This window comes from Chanos chanos, chromosome 6 (genome assembly GCF_902362185.1).
Source record: "Chanos chanos chromosome 6, fChaCha1.1, whole genome shotgun sequence".
Classification (NCBI taxonomy): Eukaryota; Metazoa; Chordata; class Actinopteri; order Gonorynchiformes; family Chanidae; genus Chanos; species Chanos chanos.
Window position 1 is genome coordinate 46,632,058 of NC_044500.1, and position 25,000 is coordinate 46,657,057.

General features: G+C 44.7%; 6 protein-coding genes across 6 annotated transcripts in view; 5 read left to right on the forward strand and 1 right to left on the reverse strand.

The window, feature by feature from the left end:
• sfi1 (SFI1 centrin binding protein) overlaps positions 1 to 112 on the forward strand; it is a 19,550-nt gene extending 19,438 nt beyond the window's left edge. The window contains exon 30 of the mRNA XM_030778431.1: positions 1 to 112. This exon is cut by the window's left edge and continues 8 nt beyond it. Within this exon, the coding sequence (XP_030634291.1) occupies positions 1 to 112 (112 nt within the window).
• Positions 113 to 1,058: 946 nt separating this feature from the next.
• Positions 1,059 to 10,713, forward strand: sxph (saxiphilin). The gene is made up of 17 exons (XM_030776596.1): positions 1,059 to 1,110; positions 1,826 to 1,989; positions 2,805 to 2,904; positions 3,138 to 3,317; positions 4,009 to 4,171; positions 4,349 to 4,413; positions 5,207 to 5,364; positions 6,026 to 6,212; positions 6,451 to 6,599; positions 7,176 to 7,266; positions 7,496 to 7,546; positions 7,906 to 8,088; positions 8,637 to 8,784; positions 9,039 to 9,121; positions 9,531 to 9,715; positions 10,225 to 10,411; positions 10,670 to 10,713. Exons 1-17 carry the CDS (start codon positions 1,059 to 1,061, stop codon positions 10,711 to 10,713), a joined length of 2,190 nt encoding a protein of 729 aa, XP_030632456.1.
• A 416-nt stretch (positions 10,714 to 11,129) lies between these two features.
• Positions 11,130 to 14,057, forward strand: sirt4 (sirtuin 4). Its single transcript, XM_030778432.1, has 4 exons — positions 11,130 to 11,182; positions 12,293 to 12,783; positions 13,425 to 13,719; positions 13,905 to 14,057. The coding sequence occupies exons 1-4, from the start codon at positions 11,159 to 11,161 to the stop codon at positions 14,055 to 14,057; spliced, it is 963 nt and encodes a 320-aa protein (XP_030634292.1). The 5' UTR covers positions 11,130 to 11,158.
• Positions 14,058 to 15,902: 1,845 nt separating this feature from the next.
• c6h1orf74 (chromosome 6 C1orf74 homolog) lies at positions 15,903 to 16,708 on the reverse strand. The gene has a single exon (XM_030776601.1). It carries the CDS (start codon positions 16,706 to 16,708, stop codon positions 15,914 to 15,916), a length of 795 nt encoding a protein of 264 aa, XP_030632461.1. The 3' UTR covers positions 15,903 to 15,913.
• A 1,308-nt stretch (positions 16,709 to 18,016) lies between these two features.
• On the forward strand, positions 18,017 to 22,797 carry rft1 (RFT1 homolog). The gene is made up of 13 exons (XM_030776598.1): positions 18,017 to 18,101; positions 18,214 to 18,299; positions 18,540 to 18,659; positions 18,826 to 19,015; positions 19,402 to 19,503; positions 19,597 to 19,731; positions 19,823 to 19,901; positions 20,116 to 20,166; positions 20,412 to 20,542; positions 20,637 to 20,781; positions 21,194 to 21,299; positions 21,569 to 21,818; positions 22,193 to 22,797. Exons 1-13 carry the CDS (start codon positions 18,039 to 18,041, stop codon positions 22,355 to 22,357), a joined length of 1,623 nt encoding a protein of 540 aa, XP_030632458.1. The 5' UTR covers positions 18,017 to 18,038; the 3' UTR covers positions 22,358 to 22,797.
• A 1,008-nt stretch (positions 22,798 to 23,805) lies between these two features.
• The window catches only part of mustn1a (musculoskeletal, embryonic nuclear protein 1a), a 1,357-nt gene continuing 162 nt past the window's right edge, over positions 23,806 to 25,000 (forward strand). The window contains exons 1-3 of the mRNA XM_030776607.1: positions 23,806 to 24,067; positions 24,240 to 24,363; positions 24,836 to 25,000. The exon at positions 24,836 to 25,000 is cut by the window's right edge and continues 162 nt beyond it. Of these exons, the coding sequence (XP_030632467.1) occupies positions 24,059 to 24,067; positions 24,240 to 24,363; positions 24,836 to 24,921 (219 nt within the window). The 5' untranslated portion in view covers positions 23,806 to 24,058 and the 3' untranslated portion in view covers positions 24,922 to 25,000. The remainder of the gene's footprint in view (positions 24,068 to 24,239; positions 24,364 to 24,835) is intronic.

Here is a 25,000-nt window from a genome sequence, read left to right on the forward strand (position 1 = left end):
GCGCATTATGACCTTGTCTGAGAAGTTGGCAGAGCAGAAACCCACCATGATCCGACACACTGCCCGCATCCGCACCATAGAGAGCCTCCTGCGGGCACCGAGTGGGCACTGAAGAGGCATCAGACTGGCACAACCACAGACGCCCTCTCAACAGGGCACCAGAGCCAAAACTTTAATTAGAGAAGGTTTAGTCGTCGGCCAGGAAAAGGCAATTATGCTCCAGCATCCGCAGGATTCTGGATCACATTTTAATCCAGCACACCTGACTTGGACTAGTCAGTCAGAACCATCCCATGGACAGAGACAAGACTGGAAGAAATCACTCTTTGTGTACTTATTGTTACGACTGTTTTGAAAATCTTCTTCACTTGTTACTGTTAACTTATTAAGAGGTGAATATCCTCAATAAAATAATATTTTGCATCGATAAAAATGTCTGTCATATTTCAGTTCATTTCCTTAAGTTTAAATTTCGAAACAAGCATGGCCAAGGAATTGTGCAAAATTTGAAATCACTGCACAACAACAAAAAAATTGTCCCTCCCCGCAACCACTTGAATGTCGGGTTAAAATGTTGGCGTCAATCCTAATCGGGCCCCTGTGATACACTCGTTGTGCCCCACTTTTAAATGGACCTTATTAACATTTGGTTAATGTTATCGTTTAAAAAAGAGTTTTGTTTATCAGTTTTACTTCATCTTCATTGCAAACGCGATACATATATGTACGTATATATAGACGCTGGCAAGTGTTTTTAAATGTCTGAAACAGAAAGCTTCGAATGACACATGTGTTCCGCGATAATAGTTTCCATGTGCGCGGCAACTTCACTCTACAATGCCCTCTGTACGGAGGCTTCCCAGCACGGCCCTCCAGGAGTCTGATTTTTTACCCTGGCTTTAACCCAAAACGTCGGGGAAAAGCGTCTGCCAAAGACATGCGAAATCACAGACTTCCCTTTTTTTGCGCGTGCTTTCACGAGCTCAGCTTCTGGGGATCGATGGGTCTGATAACCATCATTTAAAAAAAAAGTCGTTTTGTGTTGAGGTAATGCAATCATGAGAAATACCGTATGTGTTTTAGTCATCATTCTGCTCTGCACCTCCTGGGGTAAGTGCGTCACTTTAGTCCTAGTGGGCCTTCTTCTAGTTGTCACTTGCAGTAGTGTGTGTGCACGTTTGTACTTTTCCACTGTTATGTCAATGGTAGCTGCAAACAGCATTAATAATCGTCTGTATGGAAGATGAAAAAATATTATTTTTCATGGAGATCATTTTGTTAAACAAATTTTACCTGTTGATTTAAACCGTATAGCTAAATGAAGAACATAACAAACTCTTAATTCTGAAAGGTATCATTAATATATTCATACAAGTATTTCTTCAAACTGCGACCCACTGAATGTTTTGGCCATAAGCTAACCTTGCTGTGTAGAGCTGTCCTTTCTATGTAGGTCAGTCTTTTTTTCTTGTAACGGCTGTTTTCTGTTAGACCATGGTTCCTTTCAAAACTAAAAGCTCTTCATGTCATGTCCTTAAAATTTAAGGACATGACATAAGGAGGTTTTGAGGCTTAAATACATCCCATCAGTGTACGCCATTTCACTTGAATGGAGTCATAATTTCTCTTACGTCCAGTCAAAAGGCAGTGAACTGATATTTATAGACGACCCAGAGTGTTATCCCTTGGGACCTGAGACTGATTCTTGCTTAGCCTTTGATGTTACAAAATCTTTATACGCTTGTATTTGTGTGCGCGCGCGTGTGTGTGTGTGCGTGCGTGTGTGTTTGTACGCGCGCGTGCGGCGCGGGCTGCGCGTGTTCAGGTAAGAAGACCCGGTGGTGTACGGTATCGGAGCAGGAGCAGAGAAAATGCGCGGAGCTGGCGAAAGCCCTGGTGGCTGTTTTACCGCCGGCAGCGGTCGCTGCTTTCGCCAGGCTTTCCTGCGTAAGGGCGTACAGCACCGCGGACTGCATCAACAAGATCCGGGTTAGACCAGTGTTTCTTTACTTTAATCTGTATTAATCAGAGCTCACAGTTATTATCATAAGACGCAAAACGGACTGGGTTTTTTTTCATAGTTATTTCATTAAAGGTCCAGCACACAAATGAAAAAGAGTATTTGTTGTACAGAGTTTATTACTCATGTATAGCATTATTGTTACTTATGGCATTCTTACATTTACATTTGTTATTTATTTGTTTGTTTATTTGTTTATTTATGTATTATTTAGTATGACTGAGACAATACACTGTTTTTGCAATCACACATATAGTGATATGTATTCCATGTGTCATGTATGAAATTCCCATATTTTGACTGAGGTCATAAAGGCAGTACACATAGTCAGGGGGTTTTGTGTTGATTACTCCTGTCTCACCTGTGTGAGGATACAGGAGCACTGGAGTACGGAAGCAGATTAATCACGTTTCCCTGAGTTCACAGATACTGCAGATACCTGAAATGATCATATCAACCGGCCAGTGTTTAGGAAAAGATCAATGATTAAACCGATGATCCATTAAACCAGCCATGAAACCAATGACCAAGTATCTCTAGATAAATATGCTTTGTAGAGAAACTCTGTTTTATGACACTATTGTCTCAATGCAAGTGTTGATAATTGCATAGATTAGGCTATCTATCTATCCATCTATCTATCTATCTATCTATCTATCTATCTATCTGTCTGTCTGTCTGTCTGTCTGTCTGTCTGCCTTTGGGCATTGTTTGTATTGTGAACTCCTTTCCCTGCAGAGATAGAGTGATGTTTTTAATCGATAGCTCTCTGTCGCCATGGCAGGCTAACCGCGCTGATCTTGTCACACTGGACGCTGGAGAAGTCTACACGGCTGTAAAGCAGTTTGGCCTCACTGCGGTCGCCAAGGAGATCTACAGCGATGGTAGGACTGGATCCAGATTGTGCTCTCACACTCAAGTCAGAGAGCAGTCAGTGGAAATTTACTGAAATGCCCTACAGGTTTCAGTAATGTTAGGAATGCCCCTCAAATCTCTCTATCTCTCTCTCTCTCTCTGTCTCTGTCTCTGTCTCTCTCTCTCTGTCTCTCTCTCTCTCTCTCTCTCTCTCTGTCTCTGTCTCTGTCTCTCTCTGTCTCTCTCTCTCTCTCTCTGTCAGGCGGCTGTATCCTGGCCGTGGCAGTGGTGAGGAACAGCAGTATGCTGGACATGCGTTCCCTGCAGGGCAGACGGAGCTGCCACAGTGGGGCGCGGTGGACGGCCGGCTGGAGTCTGCCCCTGGGACACCTGCTCTCCCGCAACTACCTGCCCTGGACCGAGGACCAGCCTCTCAGCCACGGCAAGACAGAGAGAAACACGAAACACAGACTGATAGAGGGACAGAGAGAGAGAGAGAGACAGAGAGAGAAACACAGTCTGACAGAGAGACAGAGAGAGACACAGACTGACAGAGAGAGAGAGAGAGAGAAATACAGACTGACAGAGAGACAGAGAGAAACACAGACTGACAGAGGGACAGAGAGAGAGAGAAAGAGAGAAACAAACAAATGAATCATAGCATCAGATAGCAGCATTAAACAATTACCTGGTGTTACGAAGCAGAGAGAAAAGTGAGAAAAACTGAAATGGTCCAGAGAGAGAGTCCAGATGCTGGGTTTGTAAATGGCTGTTTTGTTTTAGCTGCTGAAGGAAAATGTGTTCAGGTGTTGGCATTTGTGGAAAGCCAATAATCAGAGAGGTTAGGTGTTATTTTAGATGGACATTACCAGATGGTAACGACTCACCTTTTGGACAGCCAGAGGTGTTTAATTGTTCTGGCTGTCAATTGGATGTGAGACCTGGTCAGGACGCTAGAGGGGCAGACTAACGGACCAGATGTGCCTGATGATTGAGGTGCATAGGGTTCAAATCCTGCCCCTGTCTCATATTATACCTGTGTGTGTGTGTGTGCGTGTGGTGTGTGTGGTGTGTGTGGTGTGTGTGGTATGTGTGCGTGTGGTGCGTGTGTGCGTGTGTGTGTGTGTTGGCAGCTGTTAGCAGCTTCTTCAGCGCCAGCTGTGTGCCAGGAGCTGCTTCCATGGCGATCAGTCTGTGCTCTCTGTGCCAAGGGCAGAAGTCCTATGTCCGTCACAGGAACTTCCACTGCGAGACATCACACAGTGAACCGTATTACCACAACCAGGGAGCTCTCAGGTTAGAGCTATACACACACATGCATGTGGATGCAAAAGGTCAAAACACACAGAGAGAGAGAGAGAGAGAGAGAGAGAGAGAGAGAGAACATCAGATCACACAGACGTGCTGTACACACTTGTGCAAATGCTATAGTTAATGAAACACACACTTTCTCTCTCTCGCTCTCTCTGTCAGGTGTCTGCAGTCTGGGACAGGAGAGGTGGCGTTTGTGGATCACACAGTTCTGAGCAGCATTGATGGTTAGTGTGTTACTCAGCTCACCGGACAGAACTGCATCTTCATCCACACTCTGCCTGCGTCTGCATCTGCGCAGACGGACAGATTTACACAGTCTCAAGACTTTAATGATTTATCACTCTTTTTCATCTCTTCTCTCTCTACATACCTACACTTCTCCTCTCTCACTCTTTTTCCCTCTTCCACGGTCTTTCTTTCTTTCCTTCTGTCTTTCTTTCTTTCTTTCTTTCTTTCTTTCTGTCTTTCTTTCTTTCTTTCTTTCTTTCTTTCTCTCTCTCTCTTCTTTCTTTCTTTCTTTCTCTCTTTCTTTCTGTCTTTCTCTCTTTCTTTCTGTCTTTCTCTCTCTCTTTCTTTCTCTCTTTCTGTCTTTCTCTCTGTCTGTCTCTCTCCTCTATAGAGAGTGAATGGGATGAGTACAGGTTGCTGTCTGTCTCTCTCCTCTATAGAGAGTGAATGGGATGAGTACAGGTTGCTGTCTCTCTCTCTCTCCTCTATAGAGAGTGAATGGGATGAGTACAGGTTGCTGTCTCTCTCTCTCTCCTCTATAGAGAGTGAATGGGATGAGTACAGGTTGCTGTCTGTCTCTCTCCTCTATAGAGAGTGAATGGGATGAGTACAGGTTGCTGTCTGTCTCTCTCCTCTATAGAGAGTGAATGGGATGAGTACAGGTTGCTGTCTGTCTCTCTCCTCTATAGAGAGTGAATGAGATGAGTACAGGTTGCTGTCTCTGTCTCTCTCCTCTATAGAGAGTGAATGGGATGAGTACAGGTTGCTGTCTGTCTCTCTCCTCTATAGAGAGTGAATGGGATGAGTACAGGTTGCTGTGCACTGATGGAACCCGTGCTCCTCTGAGTCAGTACAGGAAGTGCAATCTTGGGCGTGGCCCAGGAGGGGGCGTGGTTACGCGAATGAACTACCGCAAGACAGCCCGGAAGTTTCTAACTGCTGCTCAGGTGTGTGTCACACAGTGTGTTTGCTCAGGTGTGTGTTACACAATATACTTGCATGTGTTTTTCCCCAGTATCACACATGCATCTATGCAAAGCTGATCTATGTTTTTCAATCTCTTCAATCGTGCGTTTGAACACAAGTGCCAATTTTCACATGCTATGCAAAGCTATACAATGTTCATTCATTCATACATACATTCTCTCATCTATCTATCCATCCATCCATCCAATTATTCTTTTATCCCTCTATCAATTCACTCATCTATCTCTCTACCCATCTCTCTATCCATTCGTCTGTCATCTCATATTTGTCTCATTTCTCTATTCATCTCACTTATCTAGCCATCCATCCATCCTGTTTGATTATCTACATGTCTTTGATTGACACCCTTAAAGACACAGGGTACAAATGTGCTGGACTTCCATCTCTGTTGTCATCTCTCTCAGTCACAGTGTGACACCATTCTTAACGTGTGTGTGTGCGTGTGTGTGTGTGTGTGTGCGTGTGCGTGTGTGTGTGCGTGTGTGCGTGCGTGTGTGCGTGTGCGTGCGTGTGTGCGTGTGTGCGTGCGTGTGTGCGTGCGTGTGTGCGTGCGTGTGTGCGTGCGTGCGTGCGTTCGTTTGTGCATGTGTGTGTGTGTGTGCGTGTGTTTGTGTGTGTCAGCTGGCGTTCGGCTGGCGTGGGAGAGAGAGGCAGCGTTTCCTGCTCTTTGAGTCAGAGCCATATGGGTCCAGTGACCTGCTCTTCAGGGACGTGACGGACAAACTGGCCATTCTCCCTGACAACATGGACATCAGTCAGGTACTGGGCCTGGACTACGTCGCTCTGCTCAAAGGCCTGGGACATGAAGGTACATTAAAAAACAACAACAACAATAACAACAGCAAAAGACATGTTCTGAAGTTCTCTGGTCTGAAGGAAAATAAGGTGTAATGTCAATGTGTTTGTGTTTGTGTGTGTGCTGGTGTGTGTGTGTGTGTGTGTGTGTGTGCTGGTGTGTGCGTGCATGCGTGTGTTTATGTGTGCGTGTCCATGTGCGTGTGTGTGTGTGTGCTGGTGCGTGCTGGTGTGTGTGTGTGTGTTTACAGGCAGTTCTCTAGAGGACAGCGTGGTTCGCTGGTGCTGTATCAGTCATGCGGAGCAGAGGAAATGTGAACAGTGGGCTCTGAGCATTAAGTCCGACCCACTGGTGTGTGTGAGAGCCTCATCCATGAGCGACTGTATCGAGAAGATAAAGGTTCAGTAAGACACACAACCAGAACCAACTTAACCATGTACCTCAAACAGCATCACTTATAGTTATCTGCACAAATAAACAGGTTTACCCCCAGTCTATAAGTACTTCTAACGTATACTCAGTCTCCCAACTCATCATTACTCTTTCTCAAACCTTACTGGTTTCCCAATGTCTGATTAACAGAGGTCAAATGAATTGTAATTTCTAATGAACTTATTCAAACCTCAAAGCACTACAAAATACTCCACAATACTAACAGTCTTGCAGTTTTCTTATAACTTGCTTCAAATCCTAAGGCTCATCTAATTTCTAATTGACTTTGATTTTGTGTGAACATTCTTACCCAAACTGTCTGAGGCATCTTTTAACCCAGTCTCAAGCATATTAACTCAGCTGACGTTTAATGTTAACATTTAGTTTTTGTGTCAAGCAAAATGTTATTTTCACTTTTATTTTGCTCTCAATCACAATAACTATAAAAAACTCCATACGCACTTCTGTCATTCAAATGCTCATTTGGACCATTCAGTACTTACTGGTTCCTGTGTGTGTGTGTGTGTCTGTGTGTGTGTACAGAGAGATGAAGTGGATGCCGTCTCGTTGGATGCCACTCATGCATATATAGGAGGGAAATGTGGTCTGGTGCCCGTGGTGACTGAGTACTATGGTAAAAATCCCTCGACCCCTTTTACGTACACACACCTTAAAATGATCAGTAACAGCAAGACCACAAGACAAACACAGCAGTTACACTCAACAAGTACGGATCTTAAACTGTGCATGGTCTCTCCCTCCTGCAGTCTCTCAGTGTTACATTAGTCTCTGACTCTCACACTCCTTTATTGTTTCATGCTTTGTCCTCTCTTCTCTTTCTGTGTGTCCCGGCGTTCACTAAGGTGAGAAGTGTGTTTCCGCTGAGGGGGGGTCGGCTCATTTCGAGAGTGACGGTGAGTTGAACAGAAAGACAGAAAGCCAATGCTTTATTTCATTACATAATAAAACCATTGATTACGGTAATACTAACTGGGATTAAGCTCATATTTAAAAATTTCAAATTCCCAATCCCAAATTCCCAATTAAAATGCCCATTTTTAGGCCATTTGTGGTAAACTGCTTTCTAACTAGAGTGATATTTATTTGTTTTACTTGTACAGTGTTTAATTATATAAATGGTTGCACATTTAAACAATTGATTTTTCTGCAGTTTACTGTGGTTGGGACAGCTCTCCGTGTTGTGCCAGAATACTAGGGCAGGGTGGTCAGATCAGTATTCATGATGAGACCGGTGATCTTTTTGTCCCCGCAGACTTGCCGTCCGTGTTCGGTGTGGCAGTGGTGCGTCAGTCCAGTAGAAGTGTGAATTTTGGGAGTCTGGGGGGTAGACGCTCTTGTCAGGGCCACATGTACGGCCCGGCAGGCTGGGTGCTGCCCCTCAAATACACGCTCAGCGTAGAACACAACACCAGCGCCCCCTGTGATCCAAACTCAGGTACTGCACCCACGGCTGCCTTAGCCAGAACACAGCAGTGAATGTTTAAGCGTTCAGAGTAAGGGCTTTTACACATATCATGTGAGTGCTGTGTAGACATTTAACGAGGTTTGTGAAGAATCAATAGAAATTCAATGAGGTAAGCAAATGCTGAACGCATTAAGAGTGACTCTGCTTTCATGCGTATGATTAAGTATTCTGGATAACAAAATATTTCTCCATTGTTCCAGAACAATTCCAGAATAATTTTATTGTTGAGAATAACTCTAGTCAGTAGGGTCTAGTGGATATCGTATTAAAACTGTATATTGAAGTTCAACCTTTGTAATGTGGTTTATACTGACATAGTGATTGCAGTAGTGTAGAGCAGAGTATGACCATTGTCATAGTTTGTGTCATAAAGTAACTGTGTTGTCTAAGTATTAGCGGAGGTGTGAAAGTATACCAGTGTTCTGTGTAGATTCAGGAATTTAGACTGACGTATAACCATGTTATATGTGGGTATTAGTGTAACTGTGTAATGAATGCACTCTGTGTTGATGATATAGTGTACGCGGGTGTGTTCTGGAAGGGCTGCCTCCCGGGAGCACAGGGTAACCTGTGTAAGGTGTGTGTGGGCGGGACAGAGGAGGCGGCGACCAAACGGTGCGCTGACAACCACAACGAGCGTTACTACGGTAACATGGGAGCTCTAAGGTGATCACAACTTTTTTTTTTTTTCTTTTTTTTTTTTTTTAAGATAACCTCGGCGACTTTATGTCTACAATACTGCATTGCGCAAACGCTTGCCGATCAAGCCCTTCTTATAAATTGTCCTTCGCAAACTTTTTTTTTTGCTCTTATCTGCCGTGCTGGCCGTTCACTGATGCTGTCCATTCAGCACCACATTGTAACACACTCACTCAGTTGCACTGTGGTAATTGTGATGTAAAGTTCTGACCCTTGTGCAGGTGTCTGGTGGGAGACCCCATCGGTAAAAGCTATGGAGACGTGGCTTTTCTGGAACACCACAGCCTGGAGAGCAATATATTACGTAAGCAGAATGACCCACACACGCGCACACACACTCTCTCTCTCTCTCACACACACACACACACACACACACACACACGCACACACACTCTCTCACTCTCTCTGAGAACACAGGACAGTGATGTCACGGTTAGAGTAAAGTAACGATTACTGAGCTCCCAGTGGAATCCTTGATCAAGATCTCCGCGTGCTTTTAACTTGTCTCATTTTGCTAAAACTCGACACTTTGTGACCTCGCCGCTGTGACTTCAGGGCGTTCTCTTGCGCCGGGTTTTCACGGCCTCCCCTGTGACATCACAGACCCCTTCACTGATCCCCGGTCCCCTCAGGTTACTGTGCTGCGCTGACGCCTGGCTCTGTTGCTGTGGTAACCTTTCTTTGTGACCTCGTCGCTGTTCTCTGGCCTGCAGTTCTGAACTCCAGCGGCTGGGCGGAGGGTTGGGTTGCCTCGGACTTCGAGCTCCTGTGTGGGGACGGCCGTCGTGCGCCCCTGGCTGACTGGAAGAGCTGTAACCTGGGAGCTATCCCACCCAACGTTGTCATGACCCGACCGGTCCTGACCGCACGCGTCTATGATTTCCTAATGAAGTCACAGGTCTGAGGCTCACGGTCAATGTTAATGTCATACAATGATCTTATTAGGCTTCATAACCTCATACATTCTTAACGATTCTGCTTGAGGCTAAGATAGGAACAACTTTTCGTATTACTGATCCCTGAACACCCTAAATACATTGTAATAGGATACAGAGGTAAAAAGAATAAAAAAAAACGGTTTTTACCTCTCTTTATTATAGACATACTGTATATATGATTTAAAAAAAAAACACCTCCCTTTCCTTTAGTCATGGTGCTTTTCCTCCATCCTGCAATTACTACCTACTTTGGTTACTACCCCTAATGATATGGTAATTAAATGATATAAATGTAGTATTAACAGCTTGTTAAAATCAGATGCATGTCATGATCATGCCACGTTTTGGTTGGTTGATTGGTTCTGAATACAACATCAAAAAATATCAATCTTATTTAGACAATTAAAAAAAAAATCTCCATTTAAAACAGCTCTGTGCCCTTCTCTCTCTCTCTCTCTCTCTCTTTCAGGAGACACTGTCGACCGCCCTGGGATCTGGGTTCCGGTTGTTTGAGTCTAGTGAGTACGGGGAGAGTGACCTGCTCTTTAAAGACTCCACCCAGTGTCTGGTCCATACCAGTCATGTGGATTACCGCACCATACTGGGAGAGGAGTTCCTCACACAGGCTGAAGCCATCTTCAACTGCACACACTCAGGTGAGAAGCACTATTACTAGTATTACTGTAAAACACACCCACACCCACACACATACACATATATATGTGTATATGTATGTGGTGTGTGTGTGCGCATGAGTGTGTGTGTGTGTATGTATGTATGTATGTATATATCTTATGTATATATATACATAATCTCAGGTGAGCTTTATGGTAAGCATCTCCTCATATAATGATGACTGATGTGTTTATGTTGTTGATGTGGTGTAAACTCTGTCTGTCTTTTCTTTTGAACAGACATCTTGGAATTCTGTCATCAGGATGTGTGCAGCATATTCTGAACGAGAGATTTTTAATAAATTCATACAAGCAACTATCCACAGCTAACGTACAACTTTCCCACACATACAACTGGTTTTTCTGTTTTATTTTCTCTTCTTTCTTAAATACAGAACAGTTCAAAACATAAAACAAGGACAAGTGTTTAAAGTAATATATATATAAATGGATTTTTCAGAGAGATGTTGTCAGAAAAGTGACAACTTTTGAAGAGTGACAGTACAATCCATACAAATCCCATATCATTATGTCATTACTCGTTTAATTTGTATGGTCTTTTTGTATCGTGTCTGATATTCAATAAACATAAACATAGACAGAAACATTAACAACTGTCCACCTGTGTTTTTTGCACTACAATTCCCTTCATGCCACTCGGTACCGTTCAACGCGGAAGCGATTACTGTTGACCTCTCCGGCGACTGTTTATGAAACTGATGACAACTCATGGCAACTAATTTCACATTTTCGGTAAGTTCTCCCTGTTGTATGATGTTGCAAAATGAGGATCTACGCGAGAGGAAACAGATTTTCGTTGCGAAATTTATATAGTTCCATGCCGCTAGAAATGCAGCTTAAAAGAATTCCTTGGACCCTGATCAGAGAGGCACGCGAGCTTTCGCGTTTTCATAACATCGTGACATTCTCAGTGTTCAGGGTGTTCTTGCACAGGTTTTGATAAGCGAATACCCAAAGAACAAATACCGCAAGGACGTCTGAATGACCTCAAGTCCTCGATTACACCAGAATTGCGGTAAATTCTGTACTCAAAGCCCAATATGTACACTTGCCTGCAAGGTGTTGGTGTGCATATTCTTTACAAAGAAACCCTTTTGTAAAGTCAGCAAATCCATGCTATGAAATCTTGGAGTACGCCGCATTCCCCAGTTAAAAGCTTCGTCCAAGTCGTACGTGTGATTCTGATCTGTGCATGGTGTTACTCAGATGTGAAACTTGAGTATGTAATCTACACAGTCATGTTTGTTATGAAAAACTCAAAGCATGATGAATATTTAGTCAGATGTCATTTCATTAAATGGACCGCATGTGCTTAATACGGATTCACTTTATAGTTTTTGCCTTTCGACGTATAATTTTGTCTGAATGTCATAAAATGGAAAGTTGTGACAACCGGGCAATAAATTAATCGAGCTGAATATGAGACCATTAACAGAACAGTTACTAAATAACGGTGTATGATTTACCACATAAAACAGAGAACGTGAGAGAGAGAGAGAGAGAGAAAGAAAGAAAGAAAGAAAGAAAGAAAGAAAGAAAAAGGGCGAGCGATCTTGTTTTACTCGGGAAACGTGTTCTCCACGCCTCCTTCCCCTACCGGGTGTTAATCCCATTTTGCCCCTGGAATCATAAGAAGTCAGCTTTCATGTAGTGCTGACACGTGGTGAGATCAATTAAGTAAATTAGGAATAATGCTATTTACCATTTTTAAATTACCCACCTGTGTAAGGAATAACAGCCAGCTCTGACTCTCCTTTTGACTACAGAGCTGCAGCACAGATCCACAGATTTCAATATTAGTCATTCATAGTTTTGGTTTCTCATTCCCACGTTCATCTGCAGATGCTGTTGTCATGGCGATCCTTGTTTCCGCACGCCGCGGTTTCTCGGAAGAGGACGCTTTCTTCTGTACCTGCCGGAGCTCTGAGTTTTGTACCAGTGAGCGATTCCATAAACTCAGTCGCCCTGGAACGTCTCCGGGATTTTGTTTCGAGATCCTCTCGCCTCTTCGTCATCACCGGCGCCGGGCTCTCGACTGAATCTGGCATTCCGGACTACCGTTCCGAAGGCGTGGGCCTGTACGCGAGGACAGACCGGCGGCCCATGCAGCACGCGGAATTTGTCCGGAGCGCCAAGTCTAGGCAGCGCTACTGGGCGCGGAATTACGTGGGCTGGCCACAGTTCTCTTCCCACCAGCCCAACACAGCCCACCGGACCCTGCGCGAGTGGGAAGAAAGCGGGAAAGTGCACTGGCTGGTCACACAGAACGTGGACGCACTGCACTCTAAAGCCGGGCACCAGAGACTCACCGAGCTGCACGGCTGTGCGCACAGGTAGAAGAACACAGAGAGAGGGAGCTTTTATTCACTTAGGCTACCTGATGTTTCTCACCCAGACCATTTAACACAAAAAGGTTCAACCTGGGAGGTTGTCTTGCTCTAGAGTAGGGGTTTTCCTCTGGGTGTTTGTGGCAGCACTATGGGAAGTTTGAAAAAATTGTATTGGGAACATCAGTGTCAAATTACATTAAAATCCCATGGGTGTACATGAGGAAAATAATTTGGGTTGAAGGGTTTCAGCTGGCAAAAAAAAGGTTGAAAGCCCCTGTTCTAGAACAATCTTTGGGCTCAGTGCTTTGCTTGGAGGCACGTTAGCAATTAGCTGTGATTTGGAAAACTTAATCAAGCAAACCTAAGGACTCAGATTTCTGTTCTGTTAAGTGAGGGCCCAAATCATCAGTCTCACAAACCTAGCATCAACTGTTTAGTCTTAAAATGACCTGTTTCTGGAAGACTGCATGATTTTTCCACATTTTTGTAATGCAGTAGATGGAGTTTTGGGAATTCAGTGCTGCTGTCTCTTTCACTGGCTGAAAACTGACCTTGGCTCCTCTTAACAGCAATAAAGCAGTTCATCACAACGACTGGCCAGCAGATGTGACCTGCTGATACTTGTGTGTGTGTGTGTGTCCCAGGGTGGTGTGTCTGGGCTGTGAGAGTGTGACGGCGAGAGCGGAGCTACAGAAGCGGTTCACGGAGCTGAATCCCGGGTGGGAGGCCAGCGCAGGGGGGGTAGCACCAGACGGGGACGTGTTTTTAGAGGACGAACAGGTGCTCCATTTTAGGGTGCCCTCCTGCCAGGCGTGCGGCGGCATCCTGAAACCCGAGGTGACATTTTTCGGCGACACGGTGAAAAAGTCGACAGTGCAGTTCGTACACGACAGGCTTGCTGAGTCTGACGCTGTGCTGGTGGCCGGATCTTCGTTGCAGGTCATTGTTACTATGGTTACAACGACTTTGTCATGTGTCTGTTCCAGTGCCAAACTTCATATTCAAACAATATAGCCTGAGATCATGGTGTAAGAGAAGTCAGATGCCCCAAACGCTCATAAATACCTCCACTTGTTTTCATAAACCCAGCAGTTCAACGTTGATTGTGGTTGTTTTTTATCCAGGTGTATTCCGGGTACCGTTTTCTCCTGGCCGCTAGCGAGAGGGGAATCCCCGTGGCGATCCTGAACATCGGTACGACCAGAGCCGACCACCTGGCAGAACTCAAAGTCAGCGCTCGCTGCGGGGAGGTTCTGCCTTTAGTACTGCCCCACTAAGACTGACACCAGGAACCGGACAGAGCCCGAAACACTCAGATCTCCAACAAGTTCTGTTCTCATACGAGATTCACCAACCCTGGAATGAACTCAAGCTGCTGTAACACTGCAATATTTCAAAGACTGAACAAACAAACAAACAAAAACAAACATTTAATGTTTAGATTTAACATGACAACGCATCGTGTGTGCGATCCACTCTGTGGATGGTACCGCTCGATGAAACGCGTGACCCGGTCTGAGGTCCTGAACGTGGTTTTGGGTCTGGCTTTGAAAAACGGTCACATACCCAGCTGAGATGACGGTCTAACTAAGGGTCAGTCTGTACTGATTTGGGCAGTCGCACCTACCTCATTATTCACTTATCAGGAATCAGAGATAATCCAGTGATGCCTCTCCCTGAAACCGTTAGCTGACGTTTAAATAACACTTTAAAGTGGTATCACAACACAGTCTGTCACAGACATAGAGGGGACACATTTTTAGCATTAAACAGGTCATTACAGTGAAGATGACTGATAAGATACTCTACTTTCATGATAGTGTATGTTTTTAGGGCTACTTATTTGAATGTAAGACTTTCAAGTTAATGGTGGTTTACTGGGTACATGGTACAGATAATCTGTCTTTTAAACTTTTCACTGTAATTCTGTATTCTCTGTTGGTTTCAGTCAGTGCCATTTTGTGTGTACCAGTTAGACTGTGACTCATCAGTATACATGCTATTTTGAGATATTTATTCACTAATATTTATGCATTTTTAACTCATGCAAGAGTGTCTGGCTGCATTACTGGGGGAAAATGAAACATTGTTTTGGGGCAACGTTAACATGTAACAAACTCCAGGATGAAGTTTTGTACGGACATCACTATGTGCAATATAATCCGACTCCCATTTGACCCGGAGTGTTCCGTAGCTTGGGCACTTACCTCAGTTTCAGGAGAGAGTCGGGAACAAACTGTTTCAGCCTCTGACTGCTTTTGTTTTGTTTTTGTAATACCGGGCTGGAATGGGGACTCTGGACAAAGCTATAAATAACATTGCTATGGCTCCGACACACGGACCGATGACATTTATATTCTCTTAATGGTTCCAGTGGACTGGATGAGCCTACTTTTATTGGTTGAACGCACTGTAAAAAATTTCCTTTACTGGTCAAAAGAAAACTCGGTCGGTTCTGACGTGCCACGTTATCGACCAAGCTCGGAATGTTGTCTCTCAGAATTTCTGGAGGAAAAAAACGCCGCTGTCAGATGGCTCCAGGAATCTTTGTGCAGTGGCAGTCAGTGTTCTCAGACTGTTAGGGATTTCGAGGTGGGAATATTGCTCTTTTCCGTGAGGATAAGCCTCTTTTCGTATCTGTTGTGATATGAAGAAAAGGGATTGTAATGTATGTTTATCCAGCATCACCAGGTTTTGAAATCTCATACATAACAGACTGTGACTGTGGCCGAGAGATATAAATGAAGTCTCAATAAAAAAAAGAAATATTTTAAAGTTTGTGAAAAGTCTGTTGTGCAATAAGTTATAATGTATTTGCGTGATCTAACTGGTGGAGTTGTTTTCAGCCTTACTGTTACTGGTATGTTTGTCTCACTCATAAAATAGCACAAACCAAGGAACTCAGCTTTTGAAAAAACTGGAGGTTTTAATCATTTAATAATGAATCTATTCACTCTGCCCTCATGTACCGCAGGGATAATATCAGAAGAATTCTGTTGCATTTGAAAGGCAGTCCTTGAGGATTTAGTCCCAAAAACCATTCCAGTCTCTGGTCTTTCCTAACTTTCCACAACGTGGAAAAGCCCCCTCCCAAAAAAAAAAAAAGGGGTGTGACAAAAGCCCATGTTTAAGTTCAGAGAGTCACAGCGGGCAAGGTGACGGTTGTCATGGAAACGCTGAGTTCCGTGAATGCCGCCTGTCGACGGATCCTGTCACTGAGACCCTGGGTCCACCTGTCCACCTGAGATTGTGCGTCTGACCACAGCTCCTCTGGAACACTGAAGGAGTACAGGCAACATCGATGAGACACGGTGTCCGCACGCCACGTGACCCAGACTTTGGTCACCACCAGCGGCGTCATGCTTAGGCAGTTCTCAAAGCCCCTGGTTTGGTCGAACCAATAGCTGACAGGGTAGCCTAACAGTACACCAAAAAGAGTACACAGGTTCCACGACTGGTACAGCTCCTTATCTAAGTCCCCATTCCTAGCAGACCCTGCGTCATTTAAGTCTTTAAAATACTCCAGCATGGCTGTGACCATGTCCTCCATCTCACTGTTAAAGTCAGTCACACCCGGCTTCTCCCTCTGAGGACACACGTCAATAACAACAAGACTCCTGCTCTTCAGGAGGTCTTCCATGTGTGACACTTCCAGGGCGGGGTTGACGACAAAGCTGTTGTCGTCAATGGAGACGGTCCGTAGAGCTTTGCTTAGCCGGCCAGCTGTCTGAAGGGCGTCCAGGTACAGCTGGATCTGCTCTGGAGAAGCGGCGTTGGTGTCGTAGAGAAGAGCCGGTTTCAGACCGGCGTCCACGGCCAAAACCTGGGCAGCCAGATCCACACAGGCAGAGGGACAAAGCCGTTTCTTTTTGGTACCAGAACACAGAAACTGCTGAGCGGCTCTGGTGAAGATGTCTGGAGAAGCCATCAGTGTCTTTCTTCACCATCCGTGTAGCATACAACTGAATAGAATAGTGACGAACAGAAGACAATAAAATGATACTGATGCAACACAAAGCCCTTACTCATTATTATGCAGAAAAGCAGAATTCATATTTGCACAGCGCAGATCATTGTGGAAACGCTTTCTATGTTAACAGGCTATTTACACTTCCGAGAGTGTCCCAAAGAAGTCCTGAACTAACGTGACTCAGATTCTGTTACTAGGCTCTGTTTCTCAGGAATTTGGGGGTGCAGAATACTTATTTGTCAGTGAGAGATGTTTCCTGCTTCCGTCTTTAAAAGTTCTTAAAGTGAAACGATTGCTTAAGTTGGTTTGTCAGAAAATACCAGGGCCACAAATATTAAGAAATACACACCATCTTTAACAGGCACCACAATTGCATGTGAGAAAACAACGATTTAGCCGAAACGGGTGGTTGTTTGTATTATACATAGCTATGACTTCTCTCAAAACTACACCAAAGCAGACACAGTAGTATACAAAACTGTCCAGACGCGTGAGTAAATGAGCAAATCGCAACGAATGATTTGTGACTTAATTCAAACTATAGAAAACGCATCACGACTAGCGGCATAGCTAACACCTGTATGCGCACACTTCCTATGTGAAGTTTTCACTCTGTTCTCATAATAAAAGTCATCACGAATAGCACGCTGAATTAATAACAAGTCCAAAAGATAAATTAGAAAATCAACAGATAAAATAATCACTTGGGTTTCCCCAAAAGTTCTTGTATTAGGCACTGATATTAAAAATTATATTATTTTAATTTATTTGTCCGTAATGTTTTCTTTTGGTAAGATTCTTCCTGATGTCTAATAAACCAGTGTTTACAGCCAGAGCAGAAAGGCGAACAATGTCTCACATTACGCATTGAAAACTTAATCTACGCTGAGAGTGCGCCTTATTTTGTGTACAGAATCCGTATGGTTTTGTTACTATGCGTTTCATTTCGTTATAACGTCACAAAAGACGCATCACTGACGTCCCACTAAAATGATCTTTTATTTTGATATCTACGTGAGCCTTGACATTAGTATCCCGGAGGTTAATCAATGTGACGTCACATGGACCGTGTGTACGGAAGCGGAGTGAATGAACTTTTACTGATGACTCTCTCACCGGCGATTAACTGACTGAAACTTTTAAACAGCCGTTGCTGTGGCGGCCGGTGGTTACGTTACAGGAAATGTGATGATACTGATGTGATGACGAAACTGTACAATACGAAACTGTTGCACTTACAAGTCATAATAGTGTTTTTTGTATTGTTCGATAATAAGAGGATATAGCCATGGGCTCTGAGGATGTACTGAAGAGCGTTTCAGCTCTCGCTTCATATAATGTCCTGCTCCAAGTAAGCTCTCAAGGAATTATTTGATAAGAATCAAATGTACTCTGCTCTGTTCTAAACGGTAAATGACACTGATTCGCTTCTCTGTATAATGTCTGTGTGTCTCATTTGACAGGTGATGTTCAGAGTTTTGACATTTCTCCTGAACGCTTTCACACTTCGCTTCGTGTCGAAGGAGCTTATTGGTGTAGTGAACGTGCGGTGAGTTTTGGCTTCCAACAAGTGATTCATTTTTGTTTAAGTCATGCGTTTTAAAGTGCGAATAGATTGAGTGGTGCCACCGTGGGTGTAAGTCTGTGTGTCTGAGTGTATCAATCTGTGAGGTTTATCGTGTGTCAAAGTGTGCATAGCTTGTGTGCATGGGTGTACAGCTATGTTTCCACTTGCCAAGATCCACTTCCCGAGAGCGTGATAGAGAGTCTGTATGCGTTTATCTTGCAGATTGATGTTGCTGTACTCCACACTGGTCTTCTTGTCTCGAGAAGCATTCCGGAGGGCGTGCCTGAGTGGTGGAGGGGTGGGGCTTAAATGGAGACAGATCATCAACTTGTTGTGGCTCACGTAAGAGAATAAGCGAACCAAAAAACGAGTGAATGAACGAAAGAAGGAGAGAGGGATTGCTGGATATTTTTGAATGATTGTATGTGTTTGTGTGTGTTTTTTGTGCATAAAATGCGACTCTTGTCCTCTCTCTCTCTCTGTCTCTCTCTCTTTCTCTCTCTGTTAGGCTGCCGTTGGGGTGTGTCTGGGGTGTGTTGTTGGTATGTGTGTGGTGGTGGGTGCTCCAGGCTCCAGACCCCCAGTCTGTCCCACACTACGGCCCAGCAGTGTCTCTCTTCTGCCTGGCTGCTCTCACTGAACTACTGGCTGAACCTCTGTGGGTCCTTGCACACTCACACATGCTTGTCCGCCTCAAGGTAGGAACACTGCAGTACATATGTGTGTTTATATGACTGTTCACATTTTGGTGTGTATGAAACAGTGTGCAAGTTTGGACATGTAAATATGTGTAAGCATGTGTGTGTGTTTGTGTGTAACTAAGTGTGCAGGTTTTTATTTGTATATAAGCAAGTATGCAGGAATAAATGTACAGGTTTAAGTGTGTAAATGTCATAATGAATATTGAAACCACATCACTATAATCCTCAGTAGATCTTAATAATAAGTCTTTGACTGACAGGTCATACTGTCCCCTACAATTTACAATTTACAATTTTGTTATTTGGCAGACGCTTTTAGCCAAAGCGACTTACACATCCCCTATGTCAAATCGAATGCATTTGTTTTGGTTTTTTTTGTTCAGGTGGTTGCTGAAAGCTTAGCAATGATCGCTAAGTGCCTTGTTACCGTGGTGATGGTGGTCTCCGCTCCACAGTGGGGACTCTACATATTTTCTGCAGCCCAGGTGGGTGAATGAGTGGCTGAGAAGACCAGATAAAATCTGCAGTGTTGATATACATTTTTCTTTTGTAACCTGCAATTTTTCTGTGTGTGTTAGTGTGTCTATTCAGGGTTCCTAGTCCTCTGTTACTTTGTCTACTTCCTGCGTTTCCTTGGCTCTGAGGAGGCGGAGATGAAGTCTTTCCCGCTACGCAGCATCACAGAGCTTCTGCCAATCAGAGTGGACAATGAGGTATCAGTCACACCCACCTCTCAGAGTGTCACTGCCCTGGTTCTCTCATTGACTCTCTGAATGGAATGAAACTTTTGTGTTTGTTCTATAGCCTCTGATCAACTGGAAGTTGGCCACACTTACCTGGAGCTTCTTTAAGCAGTCTTTTCTCAAACAGATACTCACTGAAGGTACAACACACACACACACTCACTCCCTCACTCTTTCTCACACACACACACACACACACACACACTCACTCACTCACTCTTTCTTTCTTACACACGAACACACACACACACACTGCTGTACTGTCTGTAGGCTGGTTCTCTGGTCTGGGCTAGTTTAGCATTACGTGAGTGATTTCATGCAGTGATCTCATTGCGTTGATGTTCACTTTTGCAGGTGAACGTTACGTAATGACATTTCTAAACGTTCTCAACTTCGGAGACCAGGGTAAGAGTGGCGTTCACAGCTCACAAATACACATTCAAATCCAGACATGCAATCCAAACACGTAATCCAAACATACAATCCAAGCATTCAGTCAAGACATGCAATTCAAACATTCAGTCAAGACATGCAATCCAAGACATGCAATCCTTTTGTCTGCCTGTCCGTCTCTCTGTCTCTGTGTCTGTCTGTCTGTCTCTGTCTGTCTGTCTGTCTGTCTGTCTCTGTGCCTGTCTGTCTCTCTGTAGGAGTGTATGATATCGTGAATAATCTGGGCTCTATGGTGGCACGCTTCCTGTTCCTGCCCATTGAAGAGAGCTTCTATGTTTTCTTCGCCAAAGTGCTGGAGCGAGGGCGGGACGTGAGGCATCAAAAACAGGTCTCTGTTTCAGCGTGTCACTTCCTTACTGTTCGACAGTCTAGCCAACTGGGAATGATCCTGACTCTTATGCCTCTTGCTGACTGGTCCACAGGAGGAGGTTGCCATAGCAGCAGAGGTGTTGGAGTGCCTGATGAAACTGGTGCTTGTGGTTGGTCTGATCATTACGGTGTTTGGTCACGCCTACTCTCACCTGGCCCTTGATATTTATGGAGGAGAATTACTCAGCAGTGGGACGGGTAATCCACACACATACATCCAAATACACCACTCACAATTACCGATTACTACTCACAGTTACTCATATTACCTGAATGTGTAGTACAACATTTGTGCTTGTACTTGTGAAATTGCTTTGTCAAATTAATAATTCTTAATGCTAAATTAAACCGTTATTTATGACTTAGTGTGTTAACCGCTGAATCTGTTCTTTTTTCTGGACTGGCTATTTTTTGAGGGGTGTTAGGCAGTGTGGAGAATACTGTATTTGACTGACAAATTTTGAACAAGCACACTCAGACACAAAACCAAAATAGATTCTGTCGCTATCTCTCTCTCTGTGCTCACTCATCTATATGTGCGTCTGCACATGTGTGTGTGTGCGTGTGCATGTGTGTGCGTGTGCGTGTGTGTGTGTGTGTGTGTGTGCAGGTCCATCTCTCCTGAGGAGTTACAGTTTCTATGTTCTTCTTTTGGCCGTTAATGGAGTCACAGAGTGTTTTACCTTTGCTGCTATGAGCAAAGAGGAGGTGGACAGGTGGGAGAAACACACACACACACACACACCGCACACACACAGGCACACACATACGCACATACACACACACACCCACACACACACACACCCACAAAAACACAGAAACACACACACACACATGCGCACACAAACACACACACGCACGCACACACACACACAGAAACACACACACACACACACGTGCACGCACACACACACACACACAGAAACACATATGCACACATATAAACACACACACGCACATATGCGATCTTTCTCTCTTCCTGCAGGTATAATTTTGTGATGCTGGGTTTATCCGCCTCCTTCCTGCTGCTCTCCTATTGGCTGACGTGGTTGTTTGGGGGCGTGGGCTTCATCATGGCCAACTGCTGTAACATGGGCCTGAGGATCACGCACAGTCTCCGTTACATACGCCGGTACTTCCAGCACAGTGCACACGCCCCTCTCCGCGGGCTCCGCCCACACCCCGCCTTACTCCTCACTCTCGGTCTCAGCGCTGCACTCACATCCGTGTCAGAGGTACGATCGGAGATATTTGTTAATGTGTGTGTGTGTGAGAGAGACAGCGTGAGTGTGTCACGTCTGTCTCTGTCTTTGTGTGTGTGTGTATGTGTGTGTGTGTGAGTGTGTGTGTGTGTGTGTGTGTGTGTGTGTGTGTGTGTGTGTGTGTGTGTGTGTGTGTGTGTCTCTGTCTGTGTGTGTGTGTGTATGTGTGTGTGTGCGTGTGTGTGTGCGTGTGTGTGTGTGTGTGTGTGAGTGTGTGTGTGTCTGTGTGTGTGTCTGTGTGTGTGTGTGTGTGTGTGTGTGTGTCTCTGTCTGTGTGTGTGTGTGTGTGTGTGTGTGTGTATGCGTCTGGATCATGGTTTTTTTTCACCTCTGGTTTCTTATTTCAGGGAATGTTCTGCTGTGATGACGGCTGGTTGCTAAGACTTGTCCACGTTGCCGTGGGAGCGGTTTGCTTGCTGGGTGTGGTCGTCACGGTGATATTCACTGAGACGAGGCTCGTCCAGTTCATCAGAACTCAGCTGTTACCCAAATATAGCAAAAAGCGGACCTGAATCTATGGCCCCATGGGTACATACAACCAAACATTCATTCCTGTGGCAACAGATACCTAGACCTTGTCTATATGGCAACACACAACCGAAAATCCACCACCGATACAACACACAACACCATCTTTGTGGCCGTAGCAACATCACACAACTGATTCTGTATTTCTATGGCAGCACAAATTGAACCTGCAACTCAGTGCGTATGATAATGACATGAATCTGAGTCAAAGGACAGAACACAGCAATTACACCGTCATCACCGTGGCAACAGCAGTTTTTCCTGAGAATGTATTGAAATGGTTACTGCACGGTTTCCTAACGTTTCCAAATGTTTGCAAACGTTCGGGTAACCCCTGTGATGAGAGGAAATGTCATTGGATGTTACTGTGACCTTAAAAGGATGTGTTGTACCACCACTGATGACGTGAGCTGCCTGCCAAGTTCACGCAGTCACCTCGAACTCCAGTCCACCCCCCCGCCCAGTCCAAACACCGCTCAGATATGTGCACCCCTGCTCCCCTCAGACCTCTGGCCAAACCAAGCTCTTTACACTGTCATTTCATCTGTTTGGTTTTTATCCTCCGGTGTGGCTGCTCTCTCTGCGGTGCGTGCAGTGTGTGTGTGTGTGTATTCTGCTGGACCCGTGAATGTGGAACAAGAGACATTTTGGTGAACGGTTCTGTTTTTCTGAAGCTATACTGAACAGTTGAAAGAATGTAGTTTAACTGTGTGGTAACCGGGGGAAATGTACTCCTTTTGTTCATGTGTGGGAAGGTATTTATGGATGATATTCATAAAGCAGGAAAATAAACCAAGTTTTCTAAAAAAAAAAAAAAAAAAATTACTATTATCGTCCCTGATTCCTAATCCTGACACCACAACACACACACACAAATAACACACACACACACGCTCACTCACTCACTCGCTCACTCAATCTTTCTTACACACACACACACACACAAAACACACATGTGTTGCACATATTCTGTGCTATAACCCATTTGTCTGATTTCCCAGTGAAAACAAGAGGAGAGAATGAGAGGGAAAGTCACAGGCAGGACAGAGCTGGGGACAGTGACGGTGCTGAAGAACTGTGTCATCACTTATTTAGAACAGATCCTGGTCTTTCTCTCTCGCCTGCTCTATGTGTGTGTGTGTGTGTGTGTGTGTGTGTGTGTGCGTGTGTGTGTGTGTGTGTGTAAAGAGGCAGAGTCATTATGTAACTGTAATGGAATGAGGAAAAGGGTCAGAGGTCACGCACAAGCTTTCTGTTTCTCACATACACACACACGCTTTTTTTTTCCAGTAACACAAACATACACACATGTACACACTTTTGAGGGCTGTAACTACCATCTGGAACAAGACTACATCATTCTCATTAAAAACATATTAATCACAGACACACAGAGAGAGAGAGAGAAAGAGAGAGAGAGAGAGAGAGAGAGAGAAATGGGAGGAGTAACTAGATGACTCATACTCTCTATAATGAGCAATTTGGGACTGTGTGTATGTGTATTTGTGTGTGTGTGTGTGTGTGTGTGTGTGTGGACTGGACTTTGAGAGAGAGGGAGAAGGGTGTGTTTATGATATAAATACGCAGATTTAAACAGGAAAACCAAGAGAGAGGGAGCGACCATCCAAAACTATTACGCCGCTCTGAATCTCAGCAACTTCTCACCACTCTACAGCAGCGCAGACATGTCTGAGGTAAGGCAAACAGTAAAGCAATCACACGACAGCACCTGGGAACGATTACAGGAGACTCCGTCCCGGGAGAACGCGACAGGAATGGCTGCATGTTTCTTCTCCACTCATGCTTATTTGTGCACTCGCGCTCACTCCCTCACGCTGTTCCTTTCTTTTCTCCGTCTCTCCGGAGGAGGGAGAGGAAGAGAGGATGAAGAGGCCGGAGGTGAGAGAGGAGGAGCTGGTGGAGACGAAGGGTAAACTGGGACAGGGCTTGGAGGTGAAGAGTAAAACCATGGAGGTGATGCAGGAATGCGGTAAGAAAAACAGCACAACACTCTCACAGTGGCTCTCCTGGATTAGACTGTGTGTGCGTGCGTGCGTGCGCGCGCGCGTGTGTGTGTGTTTTCTGTAGATGTTTGGGAATGTTGTGGAAGTTCCCGGGTTCAAATCTGAGAGAAAATGGTTGCAAGCATTTCCATTTTCAGACATTTGTGCTGTGTGCACGTGTGTGTGTGTGTGTGTGTGTGTGTGTTTGGGATAAGTGATGTTTCCACTCCATATAAAGTTTGGCAGAGGGTCTCAGAGGAACAGAAGGCACCCCCACACAGGAGAGTGATTCATGTCTGTGTTTATGGAGCTCTCTCAAACTGTCATCAATTTCACCCAGTCTTTCTCCATGTCTTCATGACCTGGTGATTATCAGGGTGTACTGTTTTGTGTGTGGCTCATCTGAAATCTATCTTTCTTTCTTTCTTTCTTTCTCTCTCTCTCTCTCTCTCTCTCTAGAGCGCCAGGGAAAAGTGGCTCCGTCCATTTTCAGCAAGACTCGCTCCGGGGCGGAGACAGCTTTTAACAAACCGACCAAGAAATGACATAAATGCACAAACATGCTACGCTAGGCACACACTTCACCTGCGCGCAAACATGCTACGCTAGGCACACACTTCACCT